The sequence below is a fragment of the Olea europaea genome, chromosome 14, assembly GCF_002742605.1.
Source record: "Olea europaea var. sylvestris chromosome 14, O_europaea_v1, whole genome shotgun sequence".
Lineage (NCBI taxonomy): Eukaryota > Viridiplantae > Streptophyta > Magnoliopsida > Lamiales > Oleaceae > Olea > Olea europaea.
Window position 1 is genome coordinate 2924667 of NC_036250.1, and position 16011 is coordinate 2940677.

Below are 16011 nucleotides of genomic sequence, written 5' to 3' on the forward strand. Positions count from 1 at the left end.
GAAGAATTTTGGAGAAGTAAAGGAGTTTTCTCGAAGATCCTACTTTTTGAAATTTGTAGAAAGGTCCTTCAAATTCTTCGAATTGTCACTACTGCACCATATATAATTTAAAATTTTCTTTAAAATCCCAAAATCCGATTGAAATTTGCCCTAAAAGACATTGAATTTGATATCTTCGACTTGTATCCCCCATGGAGCTATAATTTTCAGGAACTTGTATATCTATTTCATCATTGCACTCGACATTTAAATAGATCTTTTTATAGAAATTGTCGCTATTTTGCAAGATTTCCACTTGCAAAGATGTGTTCATCACGTTCCAAAGGATCATATTAGAGCTTTGTGCGTCAAGATTGGAGAGATGATACCATTAAGGCACATGAGCATCTCACCTTGACTAAAACTAGGGGTGTGTTTGATAGGAGAGATTTTCTATAATTTTAATGGTGTTTGATAGCTTTTTTTTTCATGGAAATGAATTTCTTGGTTGTCTTGCCACATATGATATTTTCTTGGTTTTCATGGAAAATCAATTCCCACAAGTAAATTTTATCCTTTTAATTGATAATTTTCATATAAATTAAATTCAAATGAACACCAAAAAACACTTTTATTTCAACATTTTCCGCGTGGATATTTATACCAATCAAATACAATAATTTACAATTTTCAGGAGAACAATTTCTAAGGAATTCAACTTCCTGTAATTCGTTTTCTTTCTACCCAAATTCTATTTTCGCAATCAAACGGACCCTAAATTCATCAAAGTCCTATAACTTTGTACATATACCATCTAAGGGAAGGACCCTTTAAGCGGCCATGCCACTTTGTTCAATAATCATTAAAACAGAAATAGAATCAAGCATAATCAAAAGATGCCAACGATCGAACCTATCGACGATATAACTACTGTAGTCTACAATTCTGTAAAATGTAACCAACATCATTACGTCATTTGCCAAATGGTTAAAAAAAACTCTTCTGCACCGAGTTCTTTCGTGTTGGAGCCCAACAGTACCCCACAATTAAAGTTAAGTTCATCCATTGTAATAGAAGTCGAAGATATTTTTTTTCTATGCATGAGCTTTACCTTCGATAAAAGAGAAAAGTTGTTATTTACCTTGCAACTTTACATATTTTTCTTCCTTCTTCGAAGCAAGTAATTTATAGAAGAGTGTACAAAGTTGGTACAATTTGCATTAATTTATTCTTCAGTACAAGTCTCAATTATTCAAATATTTTGCTGCATGACTAAAGACATATCATACTTTGTTTGCAAGTGATGAAAGATCCTCCAAAAATGATGTACACTACATACAAAAATTACTAATATGCACGTGAACAATTTGTATTCAAAAAGTAACCAGTATATTAGGAGAAAACGTTAACAACATAATCACTTACAAACCAAAACATATAAAGTTAAAATCCAACGGGAAAATTAAAAGAAAAAGTAAATGTTCCCCAAAAAAAACATAAATACTCAAATTTTGTAATCTCACTAGTGGAGTGATTTGTTACGCTTATTAAATTGTCACTCAATCCATTCAAATTTATGGTATTGATCTTTGCTGCTACTTTCTTGACGGCACTATTTGCCTAATCAATAGAGAACAACAACTCCAGCGCAGAAATTTTCTTTTTCTTTCCCTTTAATGCTTCACCCTAGAGAGATTCTGGTAAGGTAGAATGACTAATCATATTTCTCACCATGTCTTTAAGCATTCTGTTTCATCCTTCAGCAACATCATTCATAGTGGGTGTTCGCGAAATATTTCTTTTCGATTTTAAAACCCACCGCAAGTGTACGGTTCGTTAACAAGTAGTAAAATGGATTATGAGTCCAAGTATCGTTCCCACGAGGATTGAATTAGCTCTAATTAGACTAATGTGACCTTAACCGAATCTAATTGAATGAAAATTTGGTTTAAATGTGAAAAACCCTAATTTTGGAAGAAATCCCCAATTTGAAACCCTAATTGCAAAGAAAACCCTAATTTCAAAATTGGAAACCCTAATTTCGAAATTTCACTAATCTAATGAAATAAACACGCAACTAAAATGTAAATATGCAATTTTAGAACTATTGTATTGAAATGAATTGAAATGAAATCATTAAGAACTCGAATCCCCAATTGACTATTAAAAACCCTAATTTCACAAATTCAACGAATCGATGGAACAAAATGCCAATTCAATATTCCTAAATTATCCAATACACTCTCTCAATATATATTGAATTTACTCTTACACACCACCAGCCTATATTTCTATGGATGATGCAATGTACAAGAATGCATGACTTTTTATGAACATTTTCATGAATTGCATAAAGCATAGAGGTAAGTTTCCATCCCCTATCGGACCCTATGTCAATTTATATTCTATCGAATTTATTCCCCTTCTTTCGAATGCAAAGAACAAATCATCTACAATCACATAACAATTGGCCAAATAATTATGGAAGCATTCAAATCATATAAATCAAACATTTGTCCAATCGAAACTATTGTTGAATTAATGAAATAATGGAAATTTAAATCATCAAAAGGTTCATCAAATTCCTAATGAACAAAAACCCTAGCCTATAATCATCATTACAAAATCAAGAAATTGAAAAATGAAATTAAAAGATAATAAGAATACACCCGTATGGAATTTCTTCAATCCGTGTGCATAATCTTCAATCCTGTCTCGAACCCGTGCGAAATTGAATCCAAAATCAAGTTTCTTGCCTCCAATTTTGGTCTCTCCCTTCTCCCTGGTCGGTCCTCTCCTTAATATGATGATTTTGGGTATTTATATCGCGTCCAAATTAAGTAGGAAAGGAGTTTCAACCAAAACGAAAAACTACGCCCGAAATTTCAAAACTGAACGATGCGACCGCATAGTAGGAATCTATGCGGTCGCATAGATCATTTTTTTCCTCTCATTAATTTCCCTGAAACCTTCTATGCGACCGCATAGAAGGTTACACTATGCGGTCGCATAGAAGCAGCCATCTATGTGGTTTGTGCAATTTGGTCCCTGAACTTCTTTGTTGCTTCTCTTGACTCCTTTCTTCGATTTCTTCATCTTTTCAACAATTCTTATCTTCCAATTGATGATCGACACTTTCAAATATTATGCCACTCATTCGGCACATCTTTTGAGTATTTGCACTTTAGTCCTCCAACTTTCAATTATCTTCATTTTAGTCCATCTTCCATTCTTTCTTCCTCCACTTGTTTTGCTTTGTCATTGAGCTCATACTCGGCATGTTTTTACTCTTGTTCTGCATTTAGCTCAACTTCTCAATAATTGCACTGTTGGTCCTTGAACTATCAAATTGTTGCGTTTTGGTCCTTCTTCGGCTCTTTTCTCCTGAATTCCACGATTTCCATTGAATTACCTACAATGCATGAATTTAACTGGATTAAGTCACAATTCAACCATTTTATCCATGTTTAAGTCATGTTTATGAACCAAATAAGTGTGTAAAAACACACTTATCAGTGGGCGAACTTGGCATAGTGTACTGTGGGATGATATCGCATTCCTCTAAGAATTTAGCAAATGGTCCTGGATGTTGTTCACCTGAACCGTCATATCTGCCATAGTATTCACCTCTACGGTCAGATCTAACGCTTTTAATTCTTTTGCCGAGTTGGTTCTCAACTTCAGCTTTATAGTTTTTGAACACATCCAGTGACTCTGATTTTTCTTGAATGAGATATACGTAGCCATATCTTGAAAAGTCGTCTATGAACGTTATAAAATATTGTTGACTATTCCAAGAACCCGTAAGGAATGGTCAACAAATATCCGTATGTATAAGTTCTAAGATGTCCGAAGTCCTATTGGCCTGAAATCTTCTTTTATTGGTTTGATTTCCCTTTATACAGTTGACACACAAATCATAATCTGTGAAGTCAAGAGGGTCGAGAATCCCGTCTGACACAAGTCTCTCAATTCTCCTTTTGGAGATGTGACCTAATATCTTGTGCCACAACGAGGCAGAATTCTCGCCGGTTAATTTTTCCTTTACACCTCGAGTACTTACATGTAGGGATTCATTAAAAGAAGCAATTGTATCAATTGAATAAAGATTATCATAACCTGATAAAGAGCCGGAACCAACCAATTTTGAATCATGAAACAAACTAAATTTTCCATTTCCAAATGAACAAGTATAACCAAATTTGTCCAAAATAGAAATAGAAATCAAATTTCGTCTAAAAGACGGTACAATAAATATTTCAACAAGATCCAAATAAAATCCAGTCTTTAACAATAATCTAAATTTTCCTATTGTCTCTACTTCCACCTTCTTGCCGTCGCCAGCATAGATGTATCTTTCACCATCACTTGGTTTTCGGCAACTCAAGCAACCCTGAATAGACATACTGATGTGAGTTGTTGCACCAGAATCTATCCACCATGTATGTCTAGGTACCAAAGTTAAATTAATCTCAGAACAAACCAAATGAAGAAGAATACACTTCTTTACACGCTATGCGTGGTAATTGGTGCAATTCTTCTTCTTATGACTTGCAGCTCCACAGAAGAAACAACCACTTTCAGTTGATTCCTTATACTTTTTCTTTTGCGATACTGTACTCGCAGCTTCCTTATTAATTTTCCTTTTCTTATTTCGTTTATCCTTAGAGGTGCTGGCCAAATGAGCACTTTCTGTCTTCTCATGCTTCAGTCTTTCCTCTTCCTGGACACAGTGTAAGATGAGCTCATTAAGGGACCATGAGTGCTTTTGACAGTTATAGCTCACATTGAATTGACTAAAATGTGCTGAAAGGGATATTAGAACTAAGTACACGAACAAGTTTTCGGATAAATCCAACTTGAGTGCCTTTAGTTTTGAAGCAATGTGAGACATTTTCATAATGTACTCCCGAATGTTTCCTTTTCCTTTATACCTCATTGAGACAATGTTTGTCAAAAGTGTACTTGTTTCAACCTTTTCATTCTTGGCAAACCTCTTCTCAAGGTCCTCAAGGAAACCCTTAGCCGTAGTCACCTTATCGAACATAGTGCCCCGAGATGCTTCTAGAATAGCTCGCTTCATGACCATTAAACTTATGCGATTCGATTGTTCCTACTTTTCCATCTCCCTCTTGTTATCAGAGGTACTCTTATCAGTAAGTGCAGCAGGTTGATCGACCCGTAAAGCAAGATCCAGGTCCATGACTCAGAGAACAATCATCACGTTCTCTTGCCACACCCTAAAGTTTGTGCCATTTAATATTGGAATTGAATTGATGCTAGCAGAGATATTAGCAACAGAACCTGAAACTGAATTAGAGAACATTTATTATGAATAGCTCACATGAATATTTTTAATATGCAAATAATAATAATCTCAAATAATGGTAGGGCCCATCACATGATACCAAGCACAATATCAATATCTAGTCTTTGGACAGAGATATTGACTTGTAAGTGGTACTCTTGACGTAGTGATCAAACATTGACGATAAAACAATGTATCAATCAATAAACCTTTCTTTGGATCGATTTATTGATTACATATTAAACCAAATAATCGTCACATGTTTATCACCACAGGTGCTCGTGTATTCGGCTAAATATTGACCTTCTTTTGGTCCGATCAATATTCCGATGAATAGCACATGCACTAGCACCTTTTTAATATTCTAAGTTAGTCAATTTCCACAAGAGAGTTTGCTTTGGCAACATGTTGCTTCAATTAACCAACTTTCGAATATTATATCTTTTAAAAGAGTCCTTATTACCAAAATTTGAGAAAGCGAATCACCAATTTTGCATATTTTGATTAGTTTTAAACTTTAGGGGGCTTAGGATTAATAATTCAAAACTTTAAGTGGGCAAAAATTAATTAATTCCAAACTTTAGGGGTTGAAATTAATAAATTGGAAACTTTAGGGACCATAATAATTAATTCAAAACTTTAGAGGATCAATTAGAACAAATTTTAAATCTTTAGGGCCAAAAATTGATCAATTCAAAACTTTAGGGATCAAATTTTGAAAATTTGAAACTTTGGAGGTCAATTTGAATTAATTATAAACTTTGAGGGCCAATTTGAATTAGTAATTAAAATTTGACGGCTTTAATTATAAACTCAGAACTTTAATGGCCTGAATTAATTACTTTTTAAACCTTAGGGACTGAATTATTAAATCCAAAACTTAAATGCCCAAATCTTAATATAACTTAAAGGTTAGGGACTGAAACCTTAATTTTATAACACTAACCCTAATTGCAAACAGGGGCCTCAAGTTATCTAATTTACAAGACAAGCCCCCGGCCCCAATCTTGCAAAAAAACTGAAAAACCCTAAAAAAAATTTTCTCTTCCTCCTAACTTGGAAGTAGCATTGTCGGTGGGCATTAATCGGTGCTGCTGAAAATAGCAGCGCATGCAGCTGTGCTGCTCGTTGCTGTAGCGGCGCAGCGCCGGCAGCATTGCTGTCGCCGGCCAGATTCAAAATGATATATTTTTTTTAAAACCGAAATCTGAATCAAAATCCATAAAATCCATAATCCGAAATTTCTCAAACCTCAATTATCTTTAATCCAAATTATGAAAGATAATGAAAAATTATACCGAATAGTTTTCAAATTCAACAAAACTAAATTCAAAGCTGTCAAATCTGAAAATTTCATAAAATATTGCAAGAACCAAATAAATTATTCGATTCTCTATGATTCAACATGAAAAGGCTCTGATATCACTTGTATGATAATTTAATACTTTAAATCACTGGATCTTTCATGTTAAATCATCAAGAAATACAAGAATTAAAGCGGAAGCGTACCTGAATCAGACATGGTTAATGCAATAATGAATTTCGTGGTATAGTCTTTCAAATCTACATGCAGTCTCCTTTTTCTCTTTGTGATGGGATGTAGTAGAAAATGAATAATACGTACGTGTGACTTGGGGGCCATAACCGTATTTATATAGCGACGCCCTTTGACCTAATTCAGCCCATCATAGAATTAAGACTTGGGCCCGATCTCTACACATTTATAAACCCATACTTTAATTGGATATATTAAAGTCCAAAGTCGAAACCTTATTAGATCACTTTAATTGGGCCCAACCAAATTTGATAACCTTTAATTTAACACACAATTATTCACACATATAAGCTCATCGATGGATTAAAAATCCTTACAACTATCCGACCTGTTGAAGGGTTGTATTCGACGCCACTACAAGCCAGTAGTTAGAAGAGCCTTTTGTGGTCTCGACGCATTAAGTCCTAGTGGTTACGAAATTGTTGGTTGCTCCAATTGTGGACGGAGATAGAGTTTAGGTAGCACAATCACACGGTCCTAGCTGTGTTTCGTGAAACACCTCCCATGTCAATAACCTTCGACAATGGCAGTTTCATAGGTTGCAATGAATGTCTTGCTCTTTGCTGGTTCCATCTCGAATATTTTTTGGAGCCCAATTTGTTTGCGTCTTCAGGTGCATTTGACAAAGTAGGGCGTGGAACGTAACCCATTTACGTGAAGCAATAATAGAGTTGTAAAAATTGCAAATAATAAAATCCTAATTGGAGAAAAGGTTGCTCGTCGGAACACCTGAGAGTAGAACGGATCCATGGGTTTGGATGACCGTATGAAAGGAAGGTAGCAGTGACACCAAAATCTGATGGGCAAAATTTTATAGGCAATACGCTTGACGATTAATGAAGAATTTTTCGGTAAGGAGTGGGATGATATAAGGTTTTACAGGGAAAATCGTTGACGGGAAGGTGAAGGCTCTGACAACGAACGAAAGTGCTGGAGGCTGCACTTCTTCTTCGCAGGGGCTGAGAGTACTATGTTATGATGGGAAGATTTTTTTTGGGTGTAGGGAAAGGCAAATGTGGCAAAATGAAATTGCAAAGTGTATGGTACAGCAGAAGGTAGTGGATTGTCAAAAAGGGTAGTGCACCAACGGTCATATTTTTAATGTTAATGTAGAAAAAAGGTGGCTCAAATAGGGGCTTAGTCTCTTTTCCTCATAAACAACAGATGGGAAAGTAATCCTCCTAACAAGTCATCCTCGTCGAGTATGTTAGGTGAAGTGTAATCCTAACATCTTGAAGTATTGCATGAAGAAAAAATCTTCCACAAGCATGCTATGATCGTCAACGTCGAGATTAATCATTGTATTTTTTGCTATTCTCTTGCTTCTTTTCGTTCCCTAAAAAAAAAAAAAAAGTAAAAAAATTTAAGAAGTTGAAAACAAGAATCGAAGAAAAGTTAGAGATAATTTAAATTAATATTAAATAAAATAGTCCTCCACAATGACGTTAAGATTTGTTGATTTTATATTCCGTAAGTGTATGGATTGTAATAATTAATAAAGTGGATCTAAGGGTTTGAATTATCATTCCCACGAGAACTATTATCTAACAGTTAGTTCTCTGAATTCAAACCAGTCACACTCAATTAAGTTAACCAATCATATCTTCATATGAATCAGTATATGCCTTAATCAAAGTATTCAATCATTAAAGAAATCATTAGACGACTGCCACAACCGTAAAAGTGCATCTCTATCCTTTTATTCAAATTCTAGGCTTTAACTACATTGTATAAACATATAATTCAACTCTCGGTGTAACTATTGCTCAGAAATCAATGTATTAGAGACCAAATAATTCAAATCATTAAGATTATAAATGAAAACCTATGTTATAAGAATCGTACCGGACCGACCGGTTCAACCGAAAAAACTAGGAGTTGACCTGTATATTTGTTTGATTATGTATTGAAACTGTTTCATCTAAAATCGCCACTAAACTCGGTAAATCGATCATGATTTTCACAAGTTGAATGGTAAGATCCTAGTTTCAAAACAATTAAAGATTAAAATAAAAGAAAATTACAATTGTTGAAAGTTTAAACTAGAAACTCCCTTTTAGATTTGAGATTGAAGTGTTTAAATATCTTCAAATTTTTTAACTTACTTTGTTCTACTCGAACATGGATTAAGAGTGAAGACCAATATCAATTCCTCTTTATATTATTTTTCATTTTCTCACTGTGAAGTTCCAGTCGTCAAAGTAATGCTTCTCTCTTCTTACATTGCAAACCCTAACTGAATGACCCAAATGTGAAAACTCCTTCTTTTTTTTTTTTTTTAAGGGAAAAATTCATAACTAAGAGGCTCCGTATAACCCATTTCAAAATTAAGAAAAAAGGTTTCAAATTTCAAAAATCAGATATTTATTAAAATTTATCCATGATTTAATTAATTAATTATATATTTTATTAATTAAATATATTAAGGTCACGGATCTATATAATTTTGTCAAAAATTAATGATTTAATTAGTTACAAATTATTTTATGGTCACAATTCGAAAATTTTATATATCACAATTTGTTCATCGATCACAAATCAAAAATTTATAAGTCATAATTTATTTATCGATCACTAATAATAAATATTATAAGTCATAATTTATTAATCAATCACAAATTATCAAATTATCGATTACAAATTAACTATTACAAATTAACAAGTTTTTAGATAACACATTATTTCTTGGTCATAATCTATCTTTTTTAATTGGTCACATATCATTTATTGGTCACAGATTGACCAATTTAATGGTCATATTCAATCAAATAATTTGTAACCACCACCAACACTTACAATCACCATCTTCCTTATGTCTCTAGTACCACCATCACCATCGTTGTCGCCAGAACCACCACCACCACCACCTCAAACAAATCAACCCATGGTAGAAAACACCACCACATCGCCATCCACGACGACCACACAACTCAAAAATGCAAGAACCAACCAAAAAAATGTCATCATATAACCAGTCTTGGACTTCGCAGCAACCGTAATGCTACGCCACTACCACCACCACCACCAACTCACCGAACTACCAACAACACCACCACCTCGCCGTTGCAACCAACATCACAACCACCACCAACCAAATACCAAACACAAAAAATCGGATAAAAAATCCAGAGAAGGGATGAAGATAGTGGCTAGGAACTTGATGCTAGAAGAACCTACCACCGAATCGCCGTCAAACTCCACCACCACTAGAGCTACCCACCACCTTACCACAATTGGTCAGCGGCACCACACACCACCGGGTCGCCACACCACCACACCTTTACACAACACTGCAACCACATAACACCACTATTCCCACAGTACTGCACAACTACAACGCACACAGCATCGTATCGCACCATCACACAGCACCACATCAACTATTGAACAAATCAAAATCAGGGAAAAATATTAGTGCTTTCAACTGCACCATACAACATCATCATCGCAGTGGAGTGAAGTAGGTATTTTCCACCGATGGTGGTTATCGGTGATAGTATTGGGGCGTCGACAGATAATAGAGATGGTGAGGAGTGAAAAGTGAGAGGTGATGTAGAAAGAAAAGGCTATGGAAATATTTAGGTTTGGAAGTGAGATATGTTGGATGTGGGGTATGTTAATAAATTTAATTTTATTATTAATGTTTATAATTTCAATTATATCTGATTTTTGAAAAAAAAAAATTATTCTTAATTATAAATTATGATCTTGAAAACTCTTTGTTCTTGTAATTTTCAACTCTTTTAATATATTATATTAAAGGTTGGCCCATAACTTTTCTTTTCATATTTTCTTTAACAATTCTTTTGTATTCTTTTAAATGTCTTTGTTAACTATGATTGGTACGTGTAGAATAAATTAAATATTATTATTATATTAATTTATTTCTAATAATAATAAAAAATCCAGTATATATAATGGATCCCCTCAAGCTTCCAATTGCTGGACTAAAATATCTATTTATAGAACAAGATTTAGGTCAAAATCCTTATTTTTCAATTAGTTTCCGCAATGAGTTTGAGAAGAAAATAAATAATTCCCTTTTCAATTTGACTTAATTGCCCATGTAATTGGTTCTTCAATTTCTAATCTTTACAATTAAGTAATTTTCATCTCGAAATCACCAATAGTTGACCAGATTCATGTTTTTAAAGTTTGTAATTTAGTCTCAAAACTTATTAAATGTTGAATTTAACTTCCAAAATTTTTAAATTTTTTATCGAATGCTCTAATAATACTTCCAATTAATCAATTGCAATACAGTTAATTTTTAATTGCACTGAATCAATTCTAATTAAGCTTCAATGGTTAATTTCACACCAATTACATACAAGTTGGGATTTTTTTTAAATTAATATAATTTACACAAATTAAATAAATAACTGCTCAATTTACATATGCATAAAATGCACTTATCAAGTAAAAATATGCTGGCAGAATATTTATGGTTAACGTCGAGCTCTGGAACCAGTAATGTATGTTTTAGCGATAACTATTTTAAGCACATAAAAAGTAACTTCTTGTTAGTATGGTATGATTATTATATTAGATAAGCCACAGTTTGGTTTAAATGAAAAGAAAATTTTTAATAAAATTTGAAAAAAAGTCAATAAAATATGCGATCGAAAAGTTATATGTCCCATAAAATATATGGTTAATATTAATTTTTTATTTTGACTTTAATCCAAATGTTTTGTTGAACCAACCACTCTTATTTTTATGAGAAACGTAACATCTTTGAGTAAGATTATATATTTAGCTCTTGTTTGAGTCAGATTATTTTCATAAGAATGCATTTATGAATCGTGTATTGATGAGATGCGTGGTTAAAAAATAAGAAAATTTTTTGAATTTGCGTATAATATTATCTTATTGAAAAATTACGGTTGAAATGATATCAAATCACCATTTAAAAGTGTATTTTTTGAAGAATGTGAGTTAAATATGACCTTAATAATTTATTCGAAAGTAAACTTTTCTCGTAAACTTGTAAATTTATGAAACTTATCATAGTATAATATTTCTCTTACATTAAGGGCTTATTTGATTGGCCACATTTTTCATTGAATTTTCCACCAAAATGTAGTGTTTGATTGCAATATTTTCTAGGAAATTCCATTTCCATATTTTCCCCCACACATGCATTTTCCTTGAAATGTCCAGCTTTATTATTTCATTTTATTTTAAATTTTGAGCAATGAGAACAAAATTTATCAATAACTATAAATAAATAAATAAAAATCCCTTTAATTGACAATTTTTATGAAAAACAAAATTAATCGATCATCAAATGATCCAAAATTTCAATATTTTTCAGATGAAAAATTATACCAATAAAAGATATTTAATTGACAATTTTCAAGAAAAATAAATTTTAGGCAATTCAATTTTTTGAAATTCGTTCTCTTTCCACCCAAATTCCATCATTGCAATCAAACGGACCTTAATATTTAACCACAAACTATAAAACTTAGCTTAACCCCTACGTTTTCTCTCTCATTTTTCTTAATTATCAAATTTGTCCACTAGTGTAGTCTTCATCAGCAAACGAAACACGCTCCTAATTACTCAAGTGTTCATGGTCAACTCATCCCCTTATCTCCAATAATATCTATATATTACCATCTCTGCTTCGGCAAATTTCATTCCTGAGTAAAAACAAATCATATTAAGTCATCTTACAGTGCTCCAAGTACGAATTCTCCACTTTAGTTTTCTTTCGGTTTTTTTTATTTTTTTATTGTATATGATTGCATTTTTATTTTAAATTGATGGTGATAATTGAATTAATATTTCAGTTTAATGGCGGAATTCACCGGGCATCCATTATACAGCTGCAGAAAGTGCCGGAATCCGGTTGCACTGGCCGATGATCTTCTTTCTAAAGCCTTTAAGGTGATTTTTAAAAATCAGTATGGCCTTCTTTGTTAAACTATTATTCTCTAATCTATCATCAATTTGTCAACAAAACAACTATAGTATTAAGGGATGTCGATAATGTGGGCCAGGGGGCCCGGTTGTTAATACTTCCCCATTCCCTGCCCCAATCCCGTGCGGGGAATTTCGTGAGACGGGGTGGGATGGGATGAGACTCAAAATATCCTATAGTAAAATCTTGATAGATGAATATTCGATAAATTAATAATCTCACTTAAATAATACACCTTGCGTCCTATTTATATAGGCTAACTTTCATTGTTTTCTTGTTCCATTTATATAATCTTGTTTCTTTATTGAGAATGTATTTGTTATGTTTGTTTACTAATATATACCCTTATTTAATTTCCTTACTTATAACGAATTGGAAACATGGACAAAAACACATTTAATCACCATTATTTACTACTAGGAATTGATAATTAAATAAGGGTAAATTAGGAAAACTCTTTTCAAAAATTATTTTTCAATAACATTAAATAAAATTTCTTAATCTATGTGAAAAACAAAATCAGTCTATATAAATGAAACGAAAGGAGTAAAATTCTTCGATCCCTCTTTAAGATCTGACGAATATATAAAATAATAACTATTTAACTTCATAAAAGTTCATACAAATACAAATTAATAAACTTTTAATTTGGCAACATTTTTTTTTTCTATTTGCCCTTTTTTTTTTTCCTTTGGCAAATATGCATCTAAAGACTTTTGATTGAACCCACTGTTGCAAATCTTTTAAGTAGAAGAGGATGTTCATTTTTATATTGATACAATGCTCTCCTCTTCTCACAAGTCAATGTAGATTTTTTTTTTAATTCATTTTAAATGAGATGTCATGTTAGAAAAATGTATGAAACTATAAAATTTATGATTGTGGAAATTATGTTCCATTGAATTTCACAACAGTCAACCTTTTTTTTTTTTTTTTTTTCAATTTGCTATATTTATAATAAAATAAAAGTTATAAAATATAAAAATACTATGTAAATTAATAAATATTCATTTATTGATAAATTAATAATCCCTCAAAATTGATAATTTTTTTCCGATCCAGACATTATTATTTTATAGAGGTTTTACTGTATTTTCCATGTTCTTTGCTTATTTATCTTCTTATTTTTATCGGTGATCCTCTTTGATAAAGAAATACTAAGCATTGGACCTGACGTAAATAAGTATATTAATAGTTTAATAACTAAAAATTTTAATATGAAAACATATAAATTCAATTGATGTTGAATTCGGTTATCATTACATATCTATTTAATTATTATTAGCATTTGGATCGAACTTTAACTTTTGTGGCGTTCTAAACTTTAGTTGATGGATTTGGTCGACTTCGAAATAATATATTATTACTTGTCCTCCACGTGATAATGATTTTGTTAAAATTGATTTATTAATAAAACACAAAAAATTAACAAAGAAAAACGTCAACATTGTTTGCGCCTAGTAGGATCTGTTCAGTAGTGATTATGAAAATTGATTTTTTGATAATTAGAGAAAATAGTGGATCCCACCTATAAATGAAGAAGTAAAAAATGATTACTGAAATAATGAAATAATAGTTAAAAATTGATTTTTTGGGGTGAAAAATTGCTACCAAATGGGGGCTATATCTTCATTCACTATCCAAAGAAATACAATTTGACAAACAAAAATAAAGCAAAAGGAGTAACTAGTCCTCTTTCTTTTGAGGGCTTATGAGTTTCAACATCGCTTTTTAAGTGAAGAACAATTGTTGAGAGACAATAAACCATGGAGTTAGAGGATAGATCTCAATAAACGAGCTACTTATCTAGGTAACTTTTCTTCCTGATCTTTAGTTATGAATTCTTGATATTGTTTATGACACATTTGATATGAAAGATTAGATGATACTAGATGATATTAAGTAAATAAATAAATAAAATGCCAAACATGCTATCAATATTTACAACGATGTTAAAGGAAATTTTTACATGAGCTAAACCCATTCCTTCAATTGAATAGAATTTGGTACACTTAAATTAATATTAATTCCCAATTTGTTGGGGATTAAAATCAGATTTTTAGCTAATTTTGATAAAAATTGATGAAATGTATTATTGAAAAGTTTTAGATCTCATGAAATATATGGTTAAAATTAATTGTTAATTTTGATAAAAATTTAGATTTAATTTTTACCAAGCAAGGATAAAATCTCTTCGTTAAATCTCCTTTCAAATAATACATTTAAGAACGAAAACCCCAAGAGAAAAAAATAAATAAATAAAAGAAAGAAAGAAAGAAAGAATGAAAGAAAGGAGGGAAAAACTAAATCTTCTTAGTTATATTGTTAAGGGGTGCTTAGGTAGTTGATTAAGAATTTGGTACTTAATCCTCATTTCTTAATTTCCTTTAATAAAATATTGATATCCCATATGTACTTTTGACTTGTATGTTGAATTGTTAGGCAAAATCTGGGGCAGCCTATATGTTTTCTCATGCAATGAACATTGTTGTGGGGGCAAAGGAGGATAGGGAACTCATCACCGGTCATTTCACCATTGCTAAAATTTACTGCAGCAAATGTGGGGAGGAAATGGGTTGGAATTATGTCAGAGCTTATGATGTAAGGCAAAAGTACAAGGAAGGAAATTACATATTGGAGAAGGCTAAAATCCTGAAGGAGTATTGAAACTATGTGAAGACTGAGAAAAATATATCAATTTATCAATAATGTGACTTAAGTTAATGGTTTCTTCTATATAAAAGACTTAAACTGGTTGGCATGTTTATTTTTAATACATATGATTGTGCTGCAATAAAGACTCCTGGTAGTTTATTTTAAATGTAACAAAGATAATTTTATGGGACAATGCTACAATTATCTACATATTTTTACTGAATGTTTTTTACCTACACTCACAATAGGAGGGTGGGTCCCACAAGCCGAAATTTTTAAATGCATGCGGAGCCCGCATGCATATGAGAGTAGGACACCAATTCGATAACCCATGTTCGGTACATATATGTTTATCCTAATTTATGACTCTGTTGTGCCAATTGTAAAGTATATGAGAAATAATAAGCTTCACATGATATATTGTGTCCATTAAAATGTATCAAAATCAGCAAGTGGCCCACCTCTAAATTACACGCTTTTATCGGTTTTGTTTTTAATCTCGTCATCTTCTTCTTCCCTCTCATTCTTTTTTCTTTTTTCTTTTTTCCTTTTTTTTTGGGGGGCCGAGGGGGGGGGGGGGGGGGG

The 16011-nt window shown here is 32.2% G+C and overlaps 1 protein-coding gene across 1 annotated transcript; it reads left to right on the plus strand.

Moving 5' to 3' along the window:
- The first annotated feature begins 12366 nt into the window (after window positions 1–12366).
- LOC111408792 (protein yippee-like At4g27745) lies at window positions 12367–15636 on the plus strand. Its single transcript, XM_023038560.1, has 3 exons — window positions 12367–12534; window positions 12641–12737; window positions 15214–15636. Exons 2-3 carry the CDS (start codon window positions 12645–12647, stop codon window positions 15436–15438), a joined length of 318 nt encoding a protein of 105 aa, XP_022894328.1. The 5' UTR covers window positions 12367–12534; window positions 12641–12644; the 3' UTR covers window positions 15439–15636.
- The last annotated feature ends 375 nt before the right edge of the window (window positions 15637–16011 follow it).

Excerpts from the sequence above, each read along its gene's own strand:
- LOC111408792 (XM_023038560.1), top strand. The coding sequence starts at position 12,645 with ATGGCGGAATTCACCGGGCATCCATTATACAGCTGCAGAAAGTGCCGG. Across the intron at positions 12,738-15,213 it reads TTCTTTCTAAAGCCTTTAAG|GCAAAATCTGGGGCAGCCTA; the intron begins GTGATTTTTAAA and ends TTGAATTGTTAG.